We start from the raw sequence: 26,563 nt of genomic DNA, 5'->3' as shown, positions 1-26,563 counted from the left end.
CTGGTTCAGGCTGATAGCGTAACCTGTAGTACGTAATGTCAACAAGCAGGTCACGTTGGCTTAGACCTGTGCTTCTTTGACAATCTCGCGATTCATAGAACGTATGAGATTTGGTCTTGCAATCAGTCTAACCACCGTTCCTGCATACGTCTGATTGCAATCCCGCGCCCTAAGACAATATGTCCGACATGGCCCGGAACTAAGACGTGACGGTCCGAGCTCGCCAGTCCCCGGGAGATCTGCTGGCAAATGATTGTAAAAGCTTATGACTTCGTAGCAGCAAATAAATATCTTGATTGAACTTAGTCATAAAAAGGAACACCATGGACGACTCGGGTGCCCTCGATAGCCGTTTCTTCTGTTTCGACTCCTATCGGTCTAGCCGTCACCAAGCTTTATAAGCCCTGGGCAATCGAGCGTACTGGTCGATTTTGCCCCTTAGTATCCACCTGTTCCAACCTGATGCGCACCGCATTGCAGTGGTGGTCGTGCATACAGGGCTGGCGACAGGGCACGCCAGACATCTGACAGCAGGGTTGGTAAGACATCGTCTGAAGTGCCAGTTCTGAAGCATTGGGGCTCCACGGCGTCTTGTACCTGAGGGTAAATGAAACAAAACTGAGGTGGTGGCCCGATTTCCTGAAAGCTTGACACTGCAGTGGTTGTGGCTGCAAAAGAACGCCAACCACCAGTGTGCCCTGACGAAGGCTGCCCTATAGAGACGCAGTTAAGTGGCGGCCGTTCCCGTTCACGGCTCACTAGTGTGTAGGTAGCCCTTCCTTCGTCTGATGAGTCTGATGCACTCAGAGGAGGGTGCTTGCTTGTTGTATGTTGCCCTGCCCTCAGAGGCAGTACACCATCAATGACATCGGCGACCTCTGGGAAAAAAAAGGCTTCCCCGTGCAACCATGACAAAAGTCTGTCAATACATGTGACGTATTTTTTCAGGGTTTCGAGAGTTTGGCTACTTCGAGGGGCAACGACTGGCGGACAGCGAACTTGGTGTCCTTGCACACCGTCTGGATCTGCAAAGTTCACGTGGCTCAGGTGACGAAAGGTAATCATCATCAAACTTCCATCGAGACCGAAGGTACTTCCATTATTAGCAAGTCGATCCTCAGTGCGGAAGCTTAATGGGCAAGTTAAACGCCGTCTGGCAAGTCTGCTTGGAACTGGGAGTCAGTTCGTTGGACGCGGCCGGCTGCCCAGCAATTGGTGTAGCATCTCAGTTACTGCACTCTTTGTCGCCGTTTCAGCAGACCGAGAGACCAAGACACGTCTCGGCTAGACTTCGAACAAAAGTCTACCTCGTTTTGTCAAGATGGTTTAATCAAATCTCCGAGTAAAACATCGTCAAGGACTTGCCGCTTGGCAACGCCTTTGATTTTGGTGAAGCTGTGGCTCTTGGCAATGAGATAGCTCACTTGGCTCGTTTTGTCCAGTCTCATGGGGTGAGGACGGACCAGGCGTCAACCAGGAGACGAGCGAAAAGAGAGGCATTGGCCTAAGTACTCCGTACAGTCACGCAGGTTGACAACGCCCTCCACAGAATTTGTGTTTGAAAATCGACCCTGTACTTTGGCTGCTGATATGCGCTGCGCTTTTTCTCTCGCAGAATGTGTGCACCAGAACGGCACGTCGATCATCTTTACGGCAAGCATTGGTGCCGTGTAGCCAGCCATTGGATTGAGAATATCGGGTCGGGTCAAGGGGCCAGGCTCCGGAATGAACAAGGACTTTTAAATAAGCCGTGGGTTTGATGTCGACCCGCTAGCCATTTCGACAAACTTTGAGGGTTCGTCATAATACTCTCGCCCCGATCACAATACATCATACTGGTCTACATGCCGGGCGGCAGGGGCTACGGCGTTCGGCAACAAATTGAAGCTGCTCGTCAACTTGCCTGCGCTGCTTGAGCATGAAAGCTTGTGGGAGACGCAGAGCAAACAACCTGGTGGTCGCCTCAGAATCTGAGACAGCGAAGCGCCCAGCGTCAGAAAGCCGGCTTGTGCTGCATTGTAGTCAGCTGGAAGCAGGCAAGAGGCTGCTCCCTCAGATTTGCACATCAGGACAACTAGACATGGTCACAACCATAACCACTGGGAACACATAGCAGAGCCGTCAATGGCCAGGCGAGACTCCTTGCAAAAACGGGAGAGGCCCTAGGCGTCCGCCCGTCCGTCTTCCCGTCTGGTAGTCTGGTACCGCTGAAGGCGACCCAAAATCAACCCTAGGTGTCTGACGAGTTTCGTGCTTCTGGTGTCCTCCTTCATCCTGTTGCCTTTGTAGAGCACGGCCGAAGCTTGGACAACCAGAAATAGTCCAGGGTAATGATGTTAGCGTGCAACAATGCACTAACACCAATGGAGCCTGGACTTCTTTGTCAGCGGAGCCGTCCAAGTTTCGACACAATGAATTGTGGTCGCCACCACTGTTGTCGTAGGCTCTTTCTCATGCCCTTGACGTGGCCAGGCCTTGTAGCTGCTGATACCGACAAGTGGATGACACTGGGGATGAAGCTAAACGGATGCACCCTGACGCGACGGCCCAATGTCTCTCATCACCTCCATCAAACATCTGTAACCCGCATATCCTGCGCCTCATTGACGAAGAACGTCAGAGAAGCAATGCGATAGAAACAGCATGCGATGGCGGGGGAGAAGGCCGAAAAACGAGCATAACAACCGCAGCCATTGGAGTACCAGAAAGCCAGAGAGCGTGATTGTATCTGCTACGCAGCTGCCCCACGGTTCTCAAGTCGCAACAATAAATGCCTGGGACTTACGGATACCATTTACTATGTATCAATCGCCGAGTGGGTGTTAGTTATTGCGGTGGAGTTATGGCCGACAACGGCGCCGCGAAGACCCCTGTGAATCTGGTCGTCGCGAGGGTTTCTGTTGCCCCGGTCCACCATGGGGTGTTAATACCCAATGTTATGCCTTTTGTGTCAAGCCATCGACTGCCTCACCTGGCATCGAATCAAGGCGCAGAAGCAGGCCGCATTCGATCATGGCAGCCCTGGGCTCTGGCACGGTGAGTAGCGACGAGACGTGCCCCCCATCTGTAATTCGAGGAATAGGAGTTACTGCATGCTGAACTGAAGCGACTCAGGACGTGATTGGTGGAGTGTTACAAGGATCCTTGGGCGCGAGGAAGGGTTCGTGGAGGAGGGATGAGTGAGATGGGGGCTGTCGTCTGCAGGCGCATCCATCAAGCATGCCACTCCTCATCTTAAGCTTTACTGGATCCAGACCAACAGGTTCGCGGGCCTTGGATCAGCACCTGCTAAATCGAGACAAAGTGGAATCCAGGTGTGTGGGCATATGATTATGTGCCAACAAGAGAGTTTTGATTTTCGAAGGATTAGCAAAATGTTAGAAGTCTAGGTAAATTAGCTGGCGATGCAAATCCAGCTTGTCATCCAGTGCCGGACCCAAAGATAAGAAGGACCCGCTATGAGAAGCACGCGATTGCGGATAAGCGAATGCACATTAGTGCGATGGTGGATTCGGAAGAGCAGAAGGTGCCTGACTAGACGAGGTTTCATTGAGCCTTGTTTTTTTTACTCTCTCCTTCTTCTGTTGGTGTGTTGGGAATGTATATTGGGTCATTATCTGGGAGATTACAGATGACATGGTTGACATTGGATTGTCGGTGTGTATCTTCACAATGCTTGTACTACTCTGTATTGCTGCTGCTGCTACCGCCGTTGTGATGCCGTGCCAACGGACCCGATTCCGACTTGGCCAACGGTTTGCGTGGCCTTGATGCATCTGTACGGTTTTGCATCCTGTCCGCTCATGGCATGCATTTGTATGTCAGTTATGTTTCCTGTAGTATGTAGTAATGCATTTCGGGCAATGCTGCGGGTAGAATATGGATGAATGACGGGAAAATTGCGGCCTCTCTTGCTGGGACAGGCAGGGGTGGTCGACAATGTACAGACGTATGGCAGCCTGGTATCATTGGCCAGGAGTGAGCGAAAGAGGGAAGACACGCTTTGCTGTCTGTCGGGCTTGCAGCGAGTTCTGGGGTCAACAATGGCCGGAAAAGAGACCCGGAAGAACAAGGGCATTGTTAAGCCGAGCGCGGAAGAGGCATCTTTTTGGGGAAAGCCATGCATGCGCGGCTGATGTCTTGGTGGTCGTCTTGGGCACAGAAAAGGGAAAAAATAAGGTGAGGAGAGCAAGAAAGAGGCCGCTAACAGTAGGTTAAAAGTAGTCCGCGGGTACGTACCACTGGATCATCTACCGGTACCACTGTCCTTCACCTCGAAAATCCAATGGATCGGCTTCTCGTTTCTACCAGCAGATGAACATGCTGCAAGTCGGCGACAGGGAAGAAAAATCCATAGTAAAACAAAAGAAGAAGAGCGACATGTTTGACTGAATTAAGACTGGCCCAGACAAGTCACCTTCATGGTGGTGTACCTACCTGGTTAGTCGGCAGTGGGCACAACATCCACTGTCGCACCACAGCTGGGAGAAATATCAATCTCATCCTCCCCGACCTGTCCTTGTACTGTTGCAACACCAATACTCATCCATCCACACATACTCACATACATCCTTACTAGTACACTAGATACATTCCATTCTGCCTACCTACTCCGTACAGTTGCAGTGAAATATGTGTGGGTCTGTGCCTGCACGCCCGATGCTAGTGGGCTGTGCACTCCATCTCTAACCAAACCAGAGCGGTACGTACCCTTTTGCATCATCATCGTCCAGTACTGCGACAGGATAGTCCAGACTGGACCCTGTGAGGTGTTGGACTTTATACTATGTCAGAGGTACGTACTCTGTAATGCCTACTGGGTAGGTAGGTAGGCACTCATTCATTCCCCGGTCAAAATCAAGTCCAGTCAGCAGTCCTCGATGCTTGGACGAGCTGCCTGTGCTTTTTTGTGTGTTCGTTGGAAGCAGTCACACACACCCCTAAAGGGGAACCCAAAGCCTGCTTCCCGCCCGTGTGTCTTTTCTGTCTCCTCCGGAAGGCCCCCCCAGCCACGACTAGCAACGCAACGCTTCCCGCTGAGAATGCCCACTTTCACCACTCTCACTCCCTCCCCAAGGCCTGTATACACCCCCCTGTTCCCCTTGGCTCCCCTGCCTGGTCATCCAAAACTGCCCACTCACACTGCACCCACGCCGCCGGCCCACTCTGCTTCCTGTCCCCTCCACACTAGTTTGTCCACTCTCCCACTCGCCCGCCCACATCGTTTTCTCCCCCAGATCGTGCGTTACCTCCATTTCCCTTCTCCTTCTTCCTCTTTCCCCAGGTCGAACAGGAAGAGGCAATCAGTCCCTATTCACTTCCCGAGCCCCTCGAAGTGGAATGCACTCGTCATTCAACAGCCATCGACAGACCCGACACCTCGTTTTTTATCATTCCGTTCGATTCGATTCTGTTTTAGCCGCCTATCCGCAACCACCGGCTACTTGCGACATTGTTTCAGGAACGCGACGACGCCAGTCAGGACATTCCATTGATTGATTGAGAGAGAGAGAGAGAGAGAGAGACTGAGAGACTGAGAGCTTCGGTAACAAAGAGACGGGAACAGAGCAAACAGGAAGGACACTAAGCCGCTCCGGAAACGAATTCGATTCCATTAACCGTTCACGCGTCCGTCTATACTTTCGTCACTCTCGTTCATGTCGCGACCTCCTACAGCATCCTTTACCTGTATTACTGACTGGGCCATGTCGCACGACCTTTCAATCTTATACTAAGCCTACCGAACCTCATCAACAACGCCCAGCACATCGACGGGCACACTTACACCCTTTCGCCGCGTCTTGACGACGCCGGCCTTCCGTTTAGTCTTTTGGAAGCAGGTTTCTTCGACCACAAACCGCCATCATGTTGCGGCCGGCGACCCCGATGTCGCTGCTGCTCCTGGCAGCCTTCGCCCTCCTGCTGCTCTCTACTCTGTCAACCCCTATTATCAAGGCCATCCCGCTGGGCAGCTTTCAGGGCGTCACTTTTGGAGTTTTTGGGGTTTGCAAGGCAGACAAGTCCTGCACTGGCATCGAGATTGGATATGACACTTGTGAGTCTGCCACCACTGTCTTGATTAGCCTCCTGTCACTATTTTATATTGGCGTCGTCACTAACATTACTTATAGCTGGGCTATTCCAAAAATCCGGCGCCTTTGACCTACCGGACTCGGCCCGAAACACCCTTTCCGCTATTCTAATCGTGCATCCCATCGCCGCTCTCACGACCCTGGTCATGTTCATATTGGCCGCTGTTGCTCACCTTCACTCGCCTTCTCACTCGGCCAGGTACCTCCTTGTCGTCTTCATCTTCTCTTTCGTCGACTTCCTCATCTGCCTTCTGGCCTTCCTCGTCGATGTCCTCCTCTTCGTCCCTCACATGGCTTGGGGCTCTTACATCGTCCTCGCTGCAACAATTTTAGTTGGAATGAGTGCCTTAGTCTCTTGTGCAATGCGCCGCATGCTGGTTAGCAGGAAGGCGCGAAAGAAGAGGATTGCCGAGAACGCGGAAATGAGTGGCGAGAACTACTACAACCGTGAAGCCCAAACCAAGACCGATCCCTCTGTTGTCTCGCAACCAAGCGTTCCTGTTGTCAGCGGTGGAAATGGCATCGAGAAAATGCCTACTTTCGCCTCTTTCGAGTCTCAGAAGAAGGACGACCAAGTCAGCGACGAGCGTATTCCACTGACCGCGCGGAGCCCCACGAATGCCTCCCAGGGCCCTATGACTGCGACGGACCCGAGTGTGGGAGAAATGGGTGTCTATAACAACGCACCCCCTTCGAGATCCGGCTCTGCTCCTCCTATCAACCGCGACCCGTACGGAAACCCTATGCCTGGACCTGATGGTTATGGTCCTAGGAGAGGACCTTCGCAAGAACGTATGAGAGGCAGGGGTGGAATGCCCCCTGGAGCACCTAGGGGACGTGGAGGACCTTACGGCGGTAGGGGTGGATATAACAACGGTTATGGTGGTCCGTCCCCAGGAAGAGGCGGCTACGGTCCTCCAGGTCGCGGAGGATACGGCCCCCCACCTGGTGGCAGAGGCGGATACGGACCTCCTCCTCGTGGCGGTTACGGCCCAGCTGGTATGAGAGGTGGAAGACCACCTCCGCCAGGCTACCAGAATGGCCCTCCGGGACCTTATGATCGTAGACCAAGCCCGGCAAACGGCTACGGCCCCCCTGCCGCCGGTCCCTATGGACGCCGCGGCTCGGACTCGACACCAGGTTACTCCAGTACAAACAACAGCACAAACCCGTCTCTCCCAAGCATCCCACAGCAAGGGTACGAGGCCTATAACCCAGACAGGAACAGTCTGCCAAGGGCTGAATCCCCTCCGCCCCTCCCTGGTGACGTGCCACCTCCACCGGTGGGCCAAGCCGTCGAGATGGACGCGGCAACGGGAAGCCCTGCTCACCCGCCTCAAGGCTTCGGTCAGTTCAGAGACAGTGATGCTGATATTGCCGGCATGGTTGGACTGCAACAAAATAGCAACAGATCTAACCCGCAGAGACATGACACCTACATGAGCGAGGGCAGCAGGTACAGCACTGATGAGTATGTTTCTTTGAGTTTTCACAAATATGTTGGATGCTGACTTGGGACTGCTTAGACAATATGTTCCACCCCGCGCGGCCTGGAACCAGAACCAGGCCCCATCACGAGGAGCCTCTCCGCTCCAGCGCGTTGAGATGCCCGGACGAAGCTCGCCTGCGCGAGGCTCACCAGGCGACTACTATGAGGATGTTGATCCCCGCTTCGCGGAAGCAGCACCGCAAGGCCCAGCAGGGTCCAGAGCAGGCCCTCCACCTGCTCTTCAGGTATATCCACCCGCGCCCAATATGTATGAAGATGCTCATGACGGTCCCGGCGCACGTAGTCCTGGCGCGGAGTCTGATCACTCAAACTTCACATCCATATCCCAAAGAGGAGTAAATCCTAGGTGGAACCCCGCCCCCCCGATGCCTGGATACGGTCAGGGTCCGCCTCGGCGGCCGCCACAACAGCAACGGCAAGACATGCTGTTGAACAACAACCCCGACTTCGAACTACCTTCTAAACGCCTCGGCCCACCAAAACGAGCGGGTGGGAACGCCATGATTCCGGGCAGCGCATACCCGGCCGGATTCTAATTACACATTCTCCATTCACCCACCTCTTCTTCACTCGACCATAATCGGTTCTGTTCTCACATCAGTCGAGTCATCTCGCCACGTACATACACCGTTCAGGGGAATGCCTGGCATTTTTCTTTTCGTTACCTTCCTTCACCATCACGAGTCCTCATTTTGTCGAGTCTCAGCATAGGCTCATGATGTTCATGCATTCATGTTCCTCCAGCCGATACCCCCCCCCCCCCCCCCCCCCCCCATTAACGCAATTCTGTTCACGCTTCGCCCAGTACATACACTCCGGACTCGTGTGTAACCTTACAACAAACGGGCAATTTCCCTTCTGAACTTGGCTTCTCTGCATCTTGAGCAAATGGATACATTGGAGTTCTTCTTCCTCAGCATACATTAGCAAATCTTTTTAACCCATTTTTGAGTTGTTTCTTTCACCAACACACAACAGACCTTTGGTCAGTTCTCTTTTTCTTTTTTTCTTTTTCTTTTCTTTCGGATGATCGGTCAGGGCAATGACCATTTGTCATCAGCCATTACTCGATGCCCTTGCAGTGTGGGCCTTTGAGCTACTCGATCCTGAGACGAAAGCATGTGGGACGCGATAGATTATTGTTTGTGCATGTGTAGGCTATTTGGTCGTTGTTGTCTCGACCATTTTTTCTTCTTTTCTCTTTGGAGAGTTATGGAGGAGTGATTGTGAGTGGCAGAGAGAGAGAGAGAGAGAAAAGAATGCAGCAGGGGTGGTTTCAGGATCGCTGACTTGGGCTGGATTCTAGGCCCAATGAGGGGCTTGTTTTCTAGCATGCGATGGATAAGGTCACGGATGAATAGGATACCTAGCTTTCTTCGGGGTATGAGAGAAAAGGCCTCGGTATGTCGATTGGCGCAAACGACGCGTGTGGATAGCGTAGCAACAATACAGACCAGGAGAGCGATGGCAGAACGCAAGAGATAAGAATTCATCCAAACCATTGTCCGTTGCGTGCCATCTTGCTGAGCTAACGTGTGTTGTTACCATGGGTGTGAAAGCCTTGATCCTACACTAACATAAGGGTAAGCCAGGACACGTGCTATATCCATCGTACGGGGTGGCGTCTGGCTTCCCCGCTACTTTGTGTGGAATTACTCTCACGCATGTGGCGATCTGTGGCGACGGCAGAATATTGTCTTTGGCCCTCTTCAGATAGGGGCTCACTTCGCATGGGGTAACGTTGCGGCCGTGAAGTCGTCGGTCGAGATTGAGCTTGAGAGCTTAGCGGCTTAGCGGCATACACAACGCGAGCGGGACATACGGCCCGAATTCGACTAGCTTTAGTGCCGCATCTTGTTTCCATGTTACGGCCGAAAGCACTTAGATAGACAGGCCTTATGGCAGCCGAGGAAGCCGAACTGGCGTTGGGATGTTCTGGGGAGTGGTGAAACACATAGGCATTCCGCGGGAATATATCGCTAAGGGGCTTTATGCTGCGAGGCTATCATGGATGCAACTGGCTTCCTCCTAGGGGCCTTTTTGGGGATTCCATGAGAGCTGGTGTGAGGTTGAAGGAGGGGCATACGTCAACGCGATTAGGGCACTTCGGTCCTGGACCCGAGCTCTTCGGGGAAGAGAGAATTTGGATGGCAGACGGAGAGATGAAACCTTGATGCCTTTAGACTGTAGTCGGGCATTTACATATCAGGAAGAGCTAGAGGGGTAGAACAAGAGTCCGTAAGCAAGGCAAGATCTAGGCATATGGCCGGTGCGGGTTGACTTTTGATTGGTTAGAAAGCCAATCAGCTCCGAGTGGTCTCGGACCAACGATGGGACGATTAGAAATAAGGTCTTTCGTATGGCTTGACGAACGAAACCGAGGCGTCCATGACTTATGTAGGTCAGTCAAGTCGTTGGTGCAGACTTGATCGTTGGTAGCTTGCAGGGAAAGAAAGGGATAGGTGTGCGTGTGTATCCTTGCATATTTGGATGTATGGCGTAGATGGTCAGGCAGCTAGGAGGGCGGTTGGTGTAAACTTCCCAAAACGATAGAGACAAACTAGCCGGAAGTCAACATGTCATATGGTTATAAAAGCGACGACTCTCTCCTGAAATTGTACCGGCATCGCCAAAACACATTCTCGTTGTTATTTTCTCGAGACTTAAGATCATATCTCATAGTTCCATCATAACGCATTATCTGTCATTTCATGATTAGACTCCAATATGTATGCTACCGGCATTTCACGATCTCCAGAGAAGTTGATGAGCAAGCTTGGTCTTGACTCTCAATCGCACTTTATCCTTTTCGTCTCACCCGTCAAGCCAAGCGACGTTGAAAAAATCTCGAACAGAACAAAGAACGAAGAAATGCAAAGATATCACCTCTGGGTATTTGACTCTCCGCCTTTGGTCCTTCCTAGACTTGAGGAACACCTATTAGACAGCCGTGGCTGCGTTGATATGGGACACACGAGGTGTTTCTCGAGGGGCGTCAAGGCTATTAAGTTCCTTTCCCAGAAATGAATCGGGGATGAAGACTGGACAAGTTGACAAGACCACGGTGCCCTGGCTGCTTCCTTGCTTCTGGTTCAGTGTTCCTCCTCAGCTCATGTTCTTGCACTTATTTCCCTTTTGGAGAAAGGGGTAGGCAGTTTCCTTACTAGGCTGCCTTGCTACTTCACCTTGCCTTCCTACACGGCACGTTCCACCCCGTCGTCCTTTCCACTTCGAGTAAACCTGCGCACTCCTACCGCACTCCTAATCGTTCTCAGCGACCGTCGCTCTTTTCTCTGAAGCTCAAAATTCATCTGACCATCTTTCTTCCTCTCAATTCTCATCCCCTTTCTACCCTTAACAATTCACTCATCAACACCTCCCTTTTCCTTGTTCTTTTCCTCTGCCAGCCAGACGAAAGAAACCATTCGACAGGCCGCCTTCCTTGATTCTTGCCCCAGTCTCAAAACCAGCTGTTTATCACCACACATAGCAATCCTTTTGATTGTATTCGTCCGAGCCATATCCTAGCTGGACCATAGGAATCGTCCTTTGTCAACGCATATTCATATCAGAGGCCCATAATTTGGTTGGATGAAGTTGAGCATGCGAATGCTCTGATTTTCAACATGGACAATCTATCGTCTTCCTTGTCCTTGACAGGCACGACCACTTATACACAGCAATCTGTCAGCACCTTCCATCAGGATGTTCCCAGACAAACGTACACTACAGCCGGTACCATCTACAATCCCAAGAATTCTCAGCCGCTCCAGCCTCCCGTCCGTCGTGGACGGACGCTCAAATGGCCGCCTCCAGGTGGTCCTGCCTCTGAACTTGCCCTCTTTCCAAAGTCGGTTCTCGCCAATTTGCCCATGAAGGCCCAGAGCATCTGCAATACCCCTACTAGTCCTCTTTTCAACCAAGTTCCCAGATACTCGCCTCTTCAGCAAAATTATGACCGCGCTGTTAGCCCAGTCACAGACCACAGCCGCCATTCTCTGAATGGTCAAGATATACGAAACGTATCTATCTCCCGCATGTCCTCCCTCAATATGAACGATGAGCCAGCCTCTCCAGTTGCGGCTACTATGACCACAGCTGTCATGGACAAACAAGTTGATGCCGAAATTAGCAGCGAGGAGGATGATGAGAGCTTCGGGGAGAACCCTCTCAAAGGCCTTACCGTCAAATCTCTTCACAACCTGGCTTCATATCCCAACCCGAACCAGAAAAGAGCTCAGAGGGCGCTTCTTCGTGCTCGGCCGGGTGCCACCCCTGCTCCCTCTACCGAAACCAACGGCAGCCGCACTGCAACTCCAGTCCTTTGTGGCATTCCTTTTCTGGGAGATGCATCTGGTATAGGACAAGATGGCTCCCATTCTCCCGGTATGTTCCGCTCTGCTAAAACCGACCCTGCGGATATCCTCAAGCTGCAGGCCGAATCCAAGGCTGCTAGAGATCTCTCGGGCATCTGGAGAGCTGGAACCAACGGAGTTGCTACGCCTCCCAGCCCCTTCACCATCTACAACACTCAAAGAAATAGCCAAGCTGGAGGATACAAGTCGACACTGGCGACTGGCCCTGGTGCCCCGTTGCCTTTGACTGCTGGCCCCCCTGGCCAGCGTCAATATAGGGCTTCTACATTTGAGACCACTTTGAAGGCTCTCCAGACCGGCCCCAAGGCTAATATATCTAGCGGGGAGCCTGTGGCTGCTGATAAAAGAGCTGGCTGTCCAATCGTGAACCAGAGTGTTCCTCAGGACCTGCCCAGGCTCTCCGGAACGGCAACTCCCGATCATTTGAACGCCAATCTGCCTATGCTTCTCTGCGATTCAACACCAGACGAAGACACTTGGACGAAGGCAGCCGATCTGAGAGCGACAACTCCTGCTTTATTTGAAACCTTACTTGATGCTGTGAAGCAAAGAACTGATGAGCAAACCCACCGAATTGCCACGGGCCTAGGTACAGCCATGGAAGGCAAGCAGGGCTATCCGTATGGCTCCTCCAACCCTGGCAACCTTGGTCGTTATAAAAATGATGTACAAGAAAGCCATATCCACCGCATCCGCACCGATCTGAAGCCTGGTACTTGGAAAATCGCCGACGAGGTGTTGGAGAGACGTAATGAGAGAATCAGTCGCCTGTTCTACGCAGGTACCGGGCAGCTCGGCAGATCTTTGGAATCCGTTACGAGAGACGCCGAGTTCCGTCAGTTCAAACGACAGGTGGGGGTGATTGGCGAGGGGCGACCCAAGCCCAAGCCAGAGAAGGTCGAGTATCCGCCCATCTCTGCCCAGATGGTCAACAATATGACGGACAAGGAGGTATCCGAACCATTTGTCACTATGACTCTCTCGGCGCTTTTGAACCACGTGGAGGCAGGCATCAATGGTGATGGATTTCACCAGTGGAAGGATCCAGAACTTTCCTTGGTTGAAGGGCCTGATAAGGGACGTCAGTCGGTGTTTGGAAATTGATTCGAGGTGACTGAGGAACTAAGCAATCTTGCAAAAGACCATCGCGGCTGTTGCACCTCAGCTTGGTTTCATAAGCGGGGTTGCTTGGATGGGGACTCAAGCTTGGAGCCTCTTTGTGTTGTCGGCTGAAACTAAGTCTTGATAATAGGATGGATGTCAGACAAAGCCCGCGGCGAAAGCATAGGTTAATGGGGCATAGGAAGTTGTTATTAGTGTCTTCTAGATTCTGGTGGTAACGCAAGACAGCACGGAAAGGCTGGCTCATCAGACTTTTCTACTTTATCCTCTCAAATAGGCAATCAAAAGTTTAGGTATTTTTCAGATTGACATGTTGCCAGTAATGATTCATATACGATTTTGGTTGCATGCTGGTGTGTGGAGTAACGACGCCGAGGTGATCATCAATTGCACCCCATACTGCTCATACGTTAGTCTGAAGCAAAAAGCCCGAGACTACAAGTGTCAAGTCTTGTCTGCCAAAGATTTTGCAGGTTGAGCCATTTTGGCTTGACAAAAATGAAAATATCATCTGTTCGCGATGACAGGGTGGCTGAACGAGGTGAGGTTAGAAGTTGAGATCTGTCTCCGAGTCACGTGAGTGTACCCACCAAAATTGGAAGTCGACACTGAGCGTCCAGGGTGGGACTGTCCTCGCATCCACGCCGCCGGTCAGTGTCAGGAGCCAAACTGTCCACTTAGCACCGACGCCGACCTCAAGCAGTCCGCGAAACACCCGTTGCCCAACATGAGCTACGGCAAGAAAGACGAAGATGCCGATTTGGGCTTGGTGAAGGTGGACAGGACCCAGGTTTTCCAAGAAGGTGAGTTCTTGTCCCGTTTCCCTTGTTGCTCCCTGCACTGCACCCCCCTCGACTACTGCGAGCAAGCTGGCTGAAACGGCGGAACAGCACGACTATTCAACAGCTCCCCTATCCAGCCGCGAAGATGTCGAATCCTCCTTACCAAGATCGCCCTCCTGCTCTACACGGGCGAGAAGTTCCCGACAAATGAAGCGACGACCCTCTTCTTCGGCATCTCGAAGCTCTTCCAGAACAAAGATGCCAGCTTGCGACAGATGGTTCACCTTGTCATCAAGGAGCTGGCTCACTCCGCCGAGGACATTATCATGGTCACTAGCACCATCATGAAGGATACTGGAGGCAGCACCGATATCATTTACCGACCCAATGCCATCCGGGCCTTGTGCCGTATTATCGATGTAGGCTGAGCTTCGAGCTCCAAGATACGACGGACACTGTGTGCTAACTAGCTCCTAGGCGACTACTGTCCAGTCCATTGAGCGAGTGATGAAGACGGCAATTGTCGACAAGAACCCCTCTGTATCGTCCGCCGCCCTTGTTTCGTCCTACCACCTTCTCCCGATCGCCAAGGATGTCGTCCGCCGCTGGCAGAGTGAGACTCAGGAGGCTGCGGCCTCCACCAAGTCCTCTGGCGGTTTCTCCCTGGGCTTCTCCTCCTCGAGCGGGCAATTGCCTGCGAACAACTCGACCATGCCCCAATACCACGCTATTGGTTTGCTATACTCGATGCGCATGCACGACCGCATGGCGCTGGTCAAGATGGTTCAGCAGTTCGGCGCGGCTGGCGCAGTCAAGAGCTCTGCCGCCATCGTCATGCTCGTCCGTCTGGCTGCCCAGCTCGCGGAGGAAGACCCGTCGCTCAGGAAGCCCATGATGCAGCTCCTGGATGGCTGGTTGCGCCACAAGAGTGAGATGGTCAACTTCGAGGCTGCCAAGGCCATCTGCGACATGCGGGATGTCACCGACGCCGAGGTGTCCCAGGCTGTCCACGTTCTCCAGCTCTTCCTCACCTCCCCTCGCGCCGTTACCAAGTTTGCCGCTCTCCGTATCCTCCACAACTTCGCGTCCTTCAAGCCCAACGCCGTCAACGTTTGCAACCCCGATATTGAGCTGTTGATCTCCAACAGCAACCGGTCGATCGCCACCTTTGCCATCACCACGCTCCTCAAGACCGGCAATGAGGCTAGCGTTGACCGCCTGATGAAGCAAATCACTGGCTTCATGTCTGAAATTACGGACGAGTTCAAGATCACCATTGTCGAGGCTATTCGCACCCTATGCCTGAAGTTCCCCAGCAAGCAGGCTGGTATGCTGGCTTTCCTCAGCGGCATCCTCCGTGACGAGGGTGGCTACGAGTTCAAGCGAGCTGTCGTCGAGAGCATGTTTGACTTGATTAAATTTGTGCCGGAGTCTAAGGAGGACGCATTGGCTCATCTCTGCGAGTTCATTGAGGACTGCGAGTTTACCAAGCTCGCCGTCAGAATTCTGCACCTGCTCGGTCTCGAAGGACCCAAGACTTCCCAGCCGACCAAGTACATTCGCTACATCTACAACCGAGTGGTTCTGGAGAACGCCATCGTCAGAGCTGCCGCTGTCACCGCTCTTGCCAAGTTCGGTGTTGGCCAGAAGGACCCCGAGGTCAAGCGCAGTGTCGAGGTGCTCCTCACCAGATGTTTGGACGATGTCGACGACGAGGTCAGAGATCGTGCCGCTCTCAACCTCAGGCTCATGCACGAGGATGACGAGATCTCTGAGAAGTTTGTTAAGAACGGCAAGTCTTGTCTCGATGCTCATATTGTTTGCTCCTACTGACCTCTTCACAGACAGCATGTTCTCGCTTCCGTACTTTGAGCACCAACTCGTTATGTACGTCACTTCAGAGGACAAGTCCGCGTTCGACACGCCTTTCGATATCTCCCAGATCCCCGTTGTTACCCGGGAGCAGGCCGACGCGGAGGACCGGACGAAGAAGCTCACGGCGACTGCCCCGTCGCTCAAGCCCCCCAAGGTCGGCCCTACGAAGACTGCTACCAGTGGTGCAGAGGCTGCCGCATCAGCTACTGCTGCTGCTCAGCGCTACGCCCAGGAGCTGATGCAGATCCCCGAGATGAAGGAGTTTGGCAGCGTGCTCAAGTCATCGCCTGTTGTCGAGCTCACCGAGTCGGAGATGGAGTACGTCGTCACCGTCGTCAAGCACATCTTCAAGGAGCACATCGTGTTCCAGTACGAAATCAAGAACACGCTGCAGGCAACCGTTCTGGAGAACGTGTCAGTGGTGGCGACGCCATCCGAGGAGGAGGAGCTCGAGGAGGTGTTCATCATCCAGGCCGAGAAGCTTCCCACGGACGAGCCCGGCAAGGTGTACGTGGCCTTCAAGAAGGTCGGCGGAGAGGGATCGATGCCTGTCAGCAGCTTCTCCAACGTTCTCAAGTTCACCAGCAAGGAGATCGACCCCACGACAAACGAGCCGGAGGAGACTGGCTACGACGACGAGTACGAGGTCGCCGAGTTCGACTTGGCCGGCAGCGACTACGTGGTGCCGACGTTCGCCAGCAACTTCAACCACATTTGGGAGCAGGTTGGCGCATCCGGAGAGGAGGCCGAAGAGACGCTGCAGCTCAGCAGCATGAAGAGCATAGCAGGTGAGTCAATAACGAATGAGTACAGCCGCGAACAGAGCTAACAAGACGTGCAGAGGCAACGGAGCAACTGGCAAAGGTCCTGTCCCTGCAACCTTTGGAGGGTACGGATGTGCCAGTCAACCAGACGACACATACGCTGAAGTTGCTCGGCAAGACTGTTGGTGGTGGAAGAGTAGTTGCCAATGTCCGGATGGCGTACTCGTCCAAGTCTGGCGTTACGACCAAGATCACGGTTCGCAGCGAGGAAGAGGGTGTGGCGGCGCTTGTTGTTGCATCTGTTGCTTAAATATACTTGTTCGGAGTTCGTGGGGTCGATACATGGTCGGATGTCCAAGCGAAGACGGACGACAGAGACAGGGACTTTATTATAGCCGACTCACGCAGCCGCCGCCATAGTAAAGAGGGGCGCTGGAGTCTGCGTACGCCGGCAGACGGTAGCGTGCGTGTAAAAGGATTGGCGGCTCGCGGTATATCTAGAATGAAGACACGAAAAAAGGCATCATGAGGGGCTTGCTTGCTGTATTTCGTGGCTCGGTGTTGTCTGTCAATCTATTGAGGCGTGATAGTATTAAAAAGGCATGTTGTACTCGCATTCTGAGATCGGCCATGACTCGTATAGCCCCCGATCTACGTCTCGATACTAGAAGAGCTACCAGATGCACAGCTTAGACGTCTGAACCCTGTCAGTCAGTGTCAAGCCTCAAAGGCATGGTCGATCGAGAAGCGGAAGATGGTTTAGCGGCGGCCAGCCTAACTGGCAATGGCTGGACACATAGACGCTGGGGCTTGACAATTGAGCACGAGCCAAATACTAGGCCGAATGGGGATTAGCATCCAGGGAAAAATATACATTAAACGACCAGGGGCTCGGGAAGCCAGGAAATGACGTTGTAGTTGATTTTCTTGAACCGTGCGTTATGTGCGCGCACGCGCGGGTGTGAGCTGTCCAGTTCAAGCAAGAAAATTTCCTTGATCTCCAACTGTGCGCCCACGCGACCACATGTCAACTGGGAATCCCATCTTTCAGTATTTCTGCTGTCTCGGAGCCATCTGACCTGCTTGTGACGTGACCACAAGTCGAGCTTCTCCGGATACTCGCGCACTCCCGCTTTTCGACTCCCTCCTCTGTGTTCCCCCCACACACATCTATTCTTTTTTAACTCGCAATCCTACCTAATCCACACCCCACCGCGTTCCCCCGGTTGAAGCTATCGTCACCGCTCGCGATAAAGACCCATTAGCGGAAGTTCTACGGTGTTCTTTTTCTGCCAGCCCACATCTTGCTTGGCCTGCATACGGTAACCGAAAAGCTTGACCTACCAACTTTGAACAACACCGCCCTCCGTGTGTTTTCTCCTCCTTCGACAAACATCACACAGAAACACGCTGCCCTTCAGCTTCACGCGGACGAAATACAGCTAAACATACAGCTACTACAACCGCCAAAATGGTTTACGTGCGCCAGGATCGCCTCCCGGCGCTCAAGGAGTACAAGTACTCTGGTGTCGACCACTCTCTCACGAGCAAGTACATTTTGAAGCCCTTTTACACAAATGTGGTGATCAAGATGTTCCCCATGAGCATGGCGCCGAACCTGATCACCCTCACGGGCTTCATGTTTGTCGTTGCAAACTTTTTGACGCTGCTGTGGTACAGCCCGACCCTCGACCAGGACTGCCCCAGCTGGGTCTACTACTCGTGGGCAGTCGGTCTGTTCCTGTACCAGACCTTTGACGCTGTGGATGGATCTCAGGCGTAAGTTTTTCTCTTCTGTTGTGTCCAAGCTGTATGGGAGAAAACCAAGCTAACCAGGTGGTGTCCGCAGCCGACGAACGCACCAGTCCGGTCCTCTAGGCGAGCTCTTCGACCACGGCGTCGATGCTCTCAACACCTCTCTCGAAGTTCTCATTTTCGCTGCCTCGCAGAACATGGGCCAGGGCTGGATGACCGTTTCCATCCTCTTTTCTTGTACGTCTCCGTTCCGTACTCTGTCTTCGCAATGCCAGCTAACAGCGTTTTTTCTTGCAGCCCTTCTTACCTTTTACGTTCAGACTTGGGACGAGTACCACACCAAGACTCTGACCCTCGGCATCGTCAACGGCCCCGTCGAGGGTGTTCTCATCCTTGTCGGCGTGTACGCCCTGACCGGCTACTTGGGTGGTGCTTCCTTCTGGCAGCAGTCAATGCTTCGCACGATCGGTGTCCCGGAGTCGCTCAACATCCCCTCCGCGCTGTATGAGCTCTCGTTCACACAGTGGTACATGGTTCAGGGCGCGCTTGTGCTGGTCTTTAACACGGTTGAGTCGGCGCGCAACGTCATCCGCGCCCGCCGTGCCCGCGGCGACCGTTCCCGTGGCGCCCTCCTGGGACTTCTCCCCTTCTTCGGCATCTGGGTGTTGGTCGTGGCCTACCTCTACCTGCATCCGGCCATCCTCAACGCCCACCTTGTACCCTTCGTCATGTTCGCGGGTGTGGTGAACGCCTACTCTGTCGGCCAGATGATCACCGCGCACTTGGTCAAGCTCGACTTCCCCTACTGGAACGTGCTCGGCCTGCCGCTCGCTTTCGGTGTGGGCGACGCCTTGGGCCCCGTGCTGCAACAGTACACCGGCTTCGGATGGCCCAGCGCTCTGGGTGACGACGTCTACCAAGTCGCCTTCATGTTCCTCATGCTCGGTATGGCGATCGGCGTGTACGGCAGCTTTGTTGTGGACGTTATCGTCACTATCTGCGACTACCTCGACATCTGGTGCCTGACCATCAAGCACCCGTACGTCGACGTCAAGGAGCACAACGGCGCAGCTGTTGCCAACGGCAAGAAGGCGCAGTAAACGACTCTGTCTATCGCATGCAAGCAGACTTGTATGTCACGTTGCGTATGGCGATATTACTCGAGCTGGGAAAGGAGGAAGCCTGGTATCCAAGAGGTCGGAAGTGTGAAGAGGTTCTATCATCATTTCCCTTCCAACTTCCACTTGGAATCTTCGGGGCTCATTGAGACGAGAAGGCAACAGCTTGAAGTCGACATCAGACATGCAATCGAAAGAAAATACCAGGAAAGCTCAAGCGCGGGAGAGAGTTTATAATCATCTCGGAGACGCAGGCCACGAAGGATGATGAACGACACGACGAAACTATGGATTGATTGGAAGGAAATGGAAGACGTGACATGACAGAAGGGGTTTGGCGGAGGAGAGACGCGGAAACCAAAAAAAGGTTACATATGGAAAAGGGGCGGAGGAAAAGATGTTTCGATTGTTCATGGGATGATGACATATTATGTTATTTTGGCCTGTTTTTTTTTTTTTTTTCTCTCTTTTTCTTTCTCTCACTTGTTCACCGTTTTATTCCGTCTTCCCGGCATAGCTAGCATTCTCATTCTCAGGAGTTTGGAGGAACAGGGACTAAACGGTGTGATGGATTTGATGATAATGTGGCGGCAGCGGCGGTGGTGTGACGACCACATGTCAAGGACGAAGTCGAGGACATGTGATTATTATCATTGTTATTCCTTTTTTTTTTTTTTTCTTTCATGGTCATGATATTATTCCTCGTCTGCTACGGCACAGATTTCTGTTCTTTTACATTTAGGCAAAGTCGTGTTCCACACGTCAATATCCCCTGCTGCCCTTTGTTTGCAAATAGACGGAGATACCATTTATCCTTTCATCCTTCATGGCCCTTTGTTCGTCCCTCCGTATAGTTTTTTTTTTTTTTTTTTTTTTTTTTTTGGGTGGGGGGGGGGGGGGGGGGGGAGGTTCTAGGACGATGCTACACAGAAACGTAGTGATCACTGTTGAGGTGAATTTTAGGATGGATGAAATGCTATTCCAACGGAACCGACACTTTTTTTTTTTTCGCCTTGCTTGCTTGCTTTCCAGATACGGCAACGGATTGACAGCGCATATACTCCGTAACCCAGCCCCCCCATCAGTGGGGGACAGGGCTCCCTCCTCCACACACTTGTTGCACGCCCCCTTTTCCCCGGCTCTACATGTAAAGTCCGAGTCGCCTGCGTCCAGCAGCTGCTCCCGAGCCCAAGGGGACGTTGGGTAGGGAAAAAAAAAAGATTGGACCGGTCGAGATTCCCGAACACATAGGTGGCATACTATACGTATACCAAATCATTAAGAGCTCTAATAAACATCAGACACCGGATTTATGCCACAATGACAATGACACTTTCTGATGGGAGAGCCCGCGACCCTAAAAGGCCGCTTTTAAGCCTGTGCAACTTTGAATTCTTCCATTCCGTCCAACTACTTATCCCCTCCCATACATACATATCCCCTCCCAAAAAAAGAAGAAACAAGAAAAAAAGTAAAGATGAGAATCAAACTGGAACAGTCCCAAAAGCATGCAGTTTGCCAGGTTTCCGAACGTGCCGATGTGGCAGCCTCCCCTGCATGGCAGCACGAGTTTGGCTTTCCTCCGTTCTGCCTCTCCGTTCCGTTTCCTGTCGATGACCATGCTCCGTTTGACTCAGCCTGCCGACACCGATTCCGTGTTGCTTGGCCGTATCGATGTGGTGCAGGGCAGAGGATGTGTGTGTCCTCCATATGTGCCCCCTTTAAACATAGACGCCAGTTTGTCTACAGATATTTTGTCGTACCTCGTGCATCCAAAAGAGAAAGAGAAACAAAATTTAACCATCAAATAGCGAAACACATAAATGAAAGCGATGCAAAGTAAGCCAGGCCATCTCGCGGCGGGCGAGCTGTCTTGCCGTCTGTCGTTCCAGCAGGCGTTCCCCACCATGTTGACTCCGTTTACCCAAACGCCGAACCCAGCGGTTTGTAGGTCTTTGTTATGTCCGTGGTGCTGCACGTTGCTTACGAAGCACCCTTGTCGACCCCCGCCATGATAATTGCCTCGTTTACAGAAGCTCATCACTACCACTGGCAACGCTGCCTTCGATAGCGTCGATAATGCAACGTTCGGAGAAGACTGGGCCTTGGCCGTCACACCGCGCCTGGTTCTTGAGTCGCTCACTTACGTCGCCAACGTCGACCAACCCTCGTTTGAATAGTGGGTGGTTGATGATGAAGTCCCAAGTGGCTCCGGCCGCCAACAACCGCTCTCCTTCCGACGATATCGCGACGCGGTGGCTTGGTGTCTTGTTATTGTGCTGTGCCAGCAGGTCAGAGTAGAAATCCTTGGGGTTGTAGTGCATGGGTCCCGTCATGCGAGGCTCCGGCGACGTAGAGCTGTTGTGACCGTTCATGGACGACGTGGCGCGAAGGATCTCGTTTTCGGTGCTAATCTTTTGCATCTCGCGCTTCAGCCTTTCGTTCTCGGTGGACTTCTGCTGAGCCTCGGCCTCAAGGTTCGCCAACTTGGCTTCCAGGTCCTTGACATGCTTTTCCTTGCGCTCGCGGAATGCGCGTTGACTAAATTCCACGAGGAACATGTCAGTAGTGATTAAGAAGACAGAGAAAAGCGATTGAGGCAAGAGGTGATGATGCCAGTTAGCGGAACAAGAGGGAATGTACGTACGCAGCGCGGTTCTGTGCCTTCCTTCTTGACTGGGCAGGTGTCAGGTCATCATCGTCCGAGTTAGAGCCGCCTCGCCGGGAGTAATCATCGAGAGGCTCCTGCTTGTGAACAACATCGGCCTGAGGCTGCTGGACTGGGGGTACGCTCATCCCATTGTGCTTGGGCTGTTGCTGAGGGGCTTGCTGCTGTTGGACCGGTAGGCCATGGTTCGGTGGCGTAGGAGGACCAGGGAACGAAGTATGCTGAGGGTTGAACTGGGCGGCGGCAGCATAGTTATCAAAAGTGTTGAACTGCTGGTCGTTAGGGTACTCTGTGTAAACACCCTGCTCATGTCATGATTGTGTAAGTGCATGTCGCAGTACGCTAAGCACCAATCCACCACTGACGGTGGGTATTTGGGGGCTCAGGACGGAAAGGAATTCGTCGACTTACCGGTGGAGATGTGGTGTTAAAGTCGTCTGAACCCGCCGAGTTGGAATGGGACGGCGTCAGGGGCGGGATGCCCATGAACTGGTAGGGCTGCGTCTGGGCGAAGTATTGTTGCGAGTAATCCATGGTCGCGATGTTGTCCTGGCAGAGAAGCGGCGACTCTTTGGAATGGGAAGAATGGGAAACGGCAGAAAATAAGAGCGGATGGGCGTGTCCAGATGAGGGTCCAAATCCAGACGAGGGGGGAGGAGGAGGGGGCAGCGCAGATTGGTGAGGGTCGAGGTGCCAGTGGAAAATGCGCCAGTCTGTACCGGTTCTAGTGGCAGGGTGACAGGGCGAGCGGGACGACTAAATGGTGTTTGTTGGTGGAATCGATGGGATCGGACGGGCTGGGGGCTTAGGAGGGCAGCAAGGAGGGCGTTGCTAGTTTGTATGTATACTGACTGGGTCTGCTTGAAGGGTCTTTCCCGTCCAGTTATGTTCGGCTATGTATGAACGTCCAGGGAATGGAATTCTGCGGCAAGCTAGGCGAAAGGACGTGGAGCGGTGGGCAGCCAAAAGAAAAAGGCGCTCATGGAAAGAGTGGAAGCGTAAAAAGCACAGGCCAAGGCCAGGCCCAGAGCGAGCGAGACGTGGGGTTGGGGAGAGACGCTAGACGCTGGTTGATGGAGGAGCCGAGTCGACCGGGTGGCGTTGGGCCAGCGGCGTCCTTACGAGGATGCAGAGGATGGTGTGATGAGTTGATCCTGTTGGCGTGTGCTCCCTCACTCTCTGTCGCGCGCGCGGGAGGTGCAGCAAGCAGTAGCGCAATGGAAGCTGCAACGTGGTGTGTGGGCTGCAAGCAGAGACAGGGTCAATACCAGACAGAGCATGACAGGGTCTGGTACGACAAACTGGTGGCGCAAGTTTCGAGGGCTTGTCTCAGTGCCGCTAGTGCTGCCGTCGACTGCTGTTTTGGATCTCTGGCGTGTGCTAAACGATTCGGATACAGGGCTAGAGGGGCCGTGAGATGACTAGGGGCTCTGTTGAAGGACGTCAGGCGTCGTCGCTAGTTGAATTCGAGTTAAGTGTAAGTCGATGTATTCAGAAATTGGCAAGAACAGAGGACAATCGTGGCTGAGGTTCAGCTGATGTCCGGGAACTCTTGCGAGGGAATCTGATATGTGTTCGGCTATAATATAATGTCATGGGTCTGTCCTGTCCGCCTTGGTGTTAACAAGGCGCTCATTGACAGTTCGACAGATATACATCCAAAAGGAATATATTTAAGCTTGCGATCCCGAGTCCATAACGCCTGGCATTGTCTAGGTCAAAGTCACGGTTGGTATTATATATGCCATTGATGCACATGGCCCAAAGCTCGACAGTCCTCCCCTCCTTGGTGTGACCGTGACTCGTCTGAGTTGAGCTTCTGAGGATACGAGTCCTGGACAAGCTCGAGTCGGTGCTCGCAAAGGCGCGAAAAGGTAAGCTTAAGCAGGAACGGAAACCACCACTGCAGGAGGCAGTTGAAGGTATCTCGCAGGAGGCTAACCGGGGCCCCAAGGCGAGAATAAGGTTGCTGTCGGTGAAGCACACGGAGACGGACTCTAGTTTTGTCGTCCCAAGTAGTTTTTGACTGACGAGTAACCCCTGAAGAAAAGATTGGGCTTATGATTAGAGGCGGCCTGATAGTTTTGCGTGGAACCTGGCAAGACATTGGCATTAAAGGTGGAAAAGTGCATGTGCTGGATGAGGTGACGGCCGTTGCTTCCAGGTTCCACCAACTCAGATGTGCCAAGCCAGAGCTAAATGGTATATGAGACCATTTGTCTTTCGCTAAATGATGTTGTCGAAGCCAAATGGCAACGGTGAGTCCGTATCTCGGGTCCAATTTGCCTCCAGGCCGGAGTTTGACTGAGTCGAGAGATGCAAATACAGTTGGGAATTGGGGGGGGGGGGATGTAAGCATCCGCGGGCATTTCAGAGGGCCATTTTTTCGGCGGAGGAAAGAGCGGCCACGGTGCTGCCGGCAGAGGGATCCGTACCCGGGAGTCTTCCTTGGCTACTGCCGCCTTGGCTCATATTACGTGGTAGGCTCGCACACTCCCTTTTGTATACTCTCTTGGGACTTTCACATAACCCAAGGAGTGATCTGCCTGCTCTTGTCTAATTGTTCAATGTTGTTAAAAAAATTAAAAAAATAAATTGAAGAAATATAAAAAAAAAAATTAAAAAAAAGGGGAATAACAGCCGAGTGTCCTTTGCGCATCTCTTCCTTCTTTCTTGCTTCTTCTTGCAGCACATTGATTGCAACAGCCGTGCCTCGTCACTATTTTCCTTTTTCAAGCATCAGATCGCATCATTTACCTGCTGCCACCGCCTCCTTCTTCGTTGGTTGTTGGCGCACCATTGTCTCCAGACAACACTTCACACAACAGCTCCAGACGTCACCGGTCTTCGATTCCCTTTTTTGCTAATGCCCCGGCAAGGGTATCCCCCACCCGCAGATGGCAATGATGCCTTTCCTACTCGGAAACTCTAACAAACCTGCCCTATGGCGACGCTGCCTGCTCGAGAATGCAACCTGTCCGAACTTAACCCCCCGCCATACCTTAACCTTTTGCAGGCAAGTGTCCTCTACTGCAGACCGAGTACTCCACTGCTCACCTCGGTATGCATGTTGCATATCGAACTACAGGAAGTAAACCTGCCCTACCCTTCCCGACAATCGAGTTTTGTCCAGTCATCGTGACCCTCAACGTCGTGCCCCTCGTCTCTAGGCAGATCCACCAGTACCGTGGATCCCAGGGACAACAGCGGTACAACTACGGCAGCTTGTTCAGCTATCTGCAGCTTACGACTGCCTCCATCATCTACGTTTCTTGGCCACCTTTTCGCCAAGAGTAACTCTACTGCTCCAAGTACCCGAACCCAGCCGTCCTTGCCGTCCGCCGGACACCCTTCCTCCGTCCATACTACAGAGGAACGTGGACTGCAGACGGCGATCCCGGTGCCCTTGATCTCTTGTTTTACCTTTCGCTTTGGGTTGTCCTTCCTGCAACTTTCGTTTTCGCTTCACAGCGAAACCTCAAGATGATTATCCTCGCCGCATGCTCTGACTCGAATCTCTACGCCACCCTTTCACAAGACACACACACACACACACACACAGAACAATGATAGCAGGTAAAGCTTCTGCTTAGAGAAACATGACATCGGAAACAATATGCGGAGATGCCCACTCGATACCCTTCCCCAGAAGTTATGGTTAGTCCAATCACCGTCTCAATACCTATTCTTCGAGACTAATCTACGACACGGATGACAGCCAAGCATAATGATCCAGTCCAGTTCTGGCCCCTCCCCCAGCAGCTATTACTCAACATCACCCATCGTGATCAACCAATGGAAACGAAGCCAGTGACGCACAGAGCCTGAGCTTTCTTCTTGGTTCCCTCGTCCATCGTTTTGCTCCTACAGGCAGAGACATGTCATCCAACTCCTCTACAAAGTCAAATGGTATCGCAGCCTTCTCAACGTCATCTCGCCTGACTGCCTTTTTGGGGCAAATTAGCCGTGCATTCAAACCAACCTTCCGCAATAAATGCCAACCATCCTTTCCTCGCCTCACTAAATATGTCTTTAGAAGCTTAACAGCTGAAATGGAGGAACAAAGACCCTCAGAGCTAGTTCCTGAGCCGACAGTCAGCCGTTCTGTCAACTTTCGTGATGCGGATTACCTCAAGTCCCTGTCCATGGTTCTTCGCACACGACAGGCATCTGTTGTCAGGGCTTGTCTTGTTTGAGGCTCGAATGCACAATAGTCCTAGAGGCTGGCTTGACCGAGCTTGTAAGTGGCTTGACTATGCTTCAATTTACACTCCCGTGATATGTACAGTTAGCTATTCCCGTACTATCTTAAATACAGTCTTCATCATTGGATAGTTAGATCCCAACTCATCTACAAGGACTGTTTGATTGTTCGCTCCCCCTCTACCAGCCGAGACGAAGTTTGACACGAACTGGCATTTGATCGGCAGCCTGTGATTCAAGCAAATTGACTCCACTGACCCGTTGCGTCGTACAAATAGCCAATGTAATTGAGGCTCGA

General features: G+C 52.6%; 6 protein-coding genes across 6 annotated transcripts; 5 read left to right on the top strand and 1 right to left on the bottom strand.

Annotated features, from left to right (window-relative positions):
* Positions 1–5,865: 5,865 nt before the first annotated feature.
* On the top strand, positions 5,866–7,603 carry CTRU02_207392 (ph signal transduction protein; the record flags this gene model as incomplete). Its single annotated transcript, XM_036719221.2, has 2 exons — positions 5,866–6,055; positions 6,132–7,603. The coding sequence occupies 2 exons, from the start codon at positions 5,866–5,868 to the stop codon at positions 7,601–7,603; spliced, it is 1,662 nt and encodes a 553-aa protein (XP_036588928.2).
* A 2,726-nt stretch (positions 7,604–10,329) lies between these two features.
* On the top strand, positions 10,330–10,629 carry CTRU02_207391 (uncharacterized protein; the record flags this gene model as incomplete). The annotated part of the gene is made up of 1 exon (XM_036719222.1): positions 10,330–10,629. The coding sequence occupies one exon, from the start codon at positions 10,330–10,332 to the stop codon at positions 10,627–10,629; it is 300 nt and encodes a 99-aa protein (XP_036588929.1).
* Positions 10,630–11,228: 599 nt separating this feature from the next.
* Positions 11,229–13,082, top strand: CTRU02_207390 (uncharacterized protein; the record flags this gene model as incomplete). Its single annotated transcript, XM_070204884.1, has 1 exon — positions 11,229–13,082. The coding sequence occupies one exon, from the start codon at positions 11,229–11,231 to the stop codon at positions 13,080–13,082; it is 1,854 nt and encodes a 617-aa protein (XP_070061417.1).
* Positions 13,083–13,827: 745 nt separating this feature from the next.
* CTRU02_207389 (coatomer subunit gamma) lies at positions 13,828–16,831 on the top strand (the record flags this gene model as incomplete). Its single annotated transcript, XM_070204883.1, has 5 exons — positions 13,828–13,903; positions 13,982–14,301; positions 14,360–15,674; positions 15,727–16,545; positions 16,599–16,831. The coding sequence occupies 5 exons, from the start codon at positions 13,828–13,830 to the stop codon at positions 16,829–16,831; spliced, it is 2,763 nt and encodes a 920-aa protein (XP_070061416.1).
* A 1,161-nt stretch (positions 16,832–17,992) lies between these two features.
* Positions 17,993–19,376, top strand: CTRU02_207388 (cdp-alcohol phosphatidyltransferase family protein; the record flags this gene model as incomplete). The annotated part of the gene is made up of 3 exons (XM_036719224.1): positions 17,993–18,300; positions 18,371–18,513; positions 18,574–19,376. The coding sequence occupies 3 exons, from the start codon at positions 17,993–17,995 to the stop codon at positions 19,374–19,376; spliced, it is 1,254 nt and encodes a 417-aa protein (XP_036588931.1).
* Positions 19,377–21,421: 2,045 nt separating this feature from the next.
* CTRU02_207387 (bZIP transcription factor) lies at positions 21,422–22,596 on the bottom strand (the record flags this gene model as incomplete). The annotated part of the gene is made up of 3 exons (XM_036719225.1): positions 21,422–21,935; positions 22,042–22,364; positions 22,474–22,596. 3 exons carry the CDS (start codon positions 22,594–22,596, stop codon positions 21,422–21,424), a joined length of 960 nt encoding a protein of 319 aa, XP_036588932.1.
* Positions 22,597–26,563: the final 3,967 nt, after the last annotated feature.

This window comes from Colletotrichum truncatum, assembly GCF_014235925.2.
Source record: "Colletotrichum truncatum strain CMES1059 chromosome Unknown Contig_0004, whole genome shotgun sequence".
In the NCBI taxonomy this organism is placed as follows: Eukaryota; Fungi; Ascomycota; class Sordariomycetes; order Glomerellales; family Glomerellaceae; genus Colletotrichum; species Colletotrichum truncatum.
Note: the sequence above shows the minus strand (reverse complement) of the source record. Positions and strands in the feature narration are given on the sequence as shown.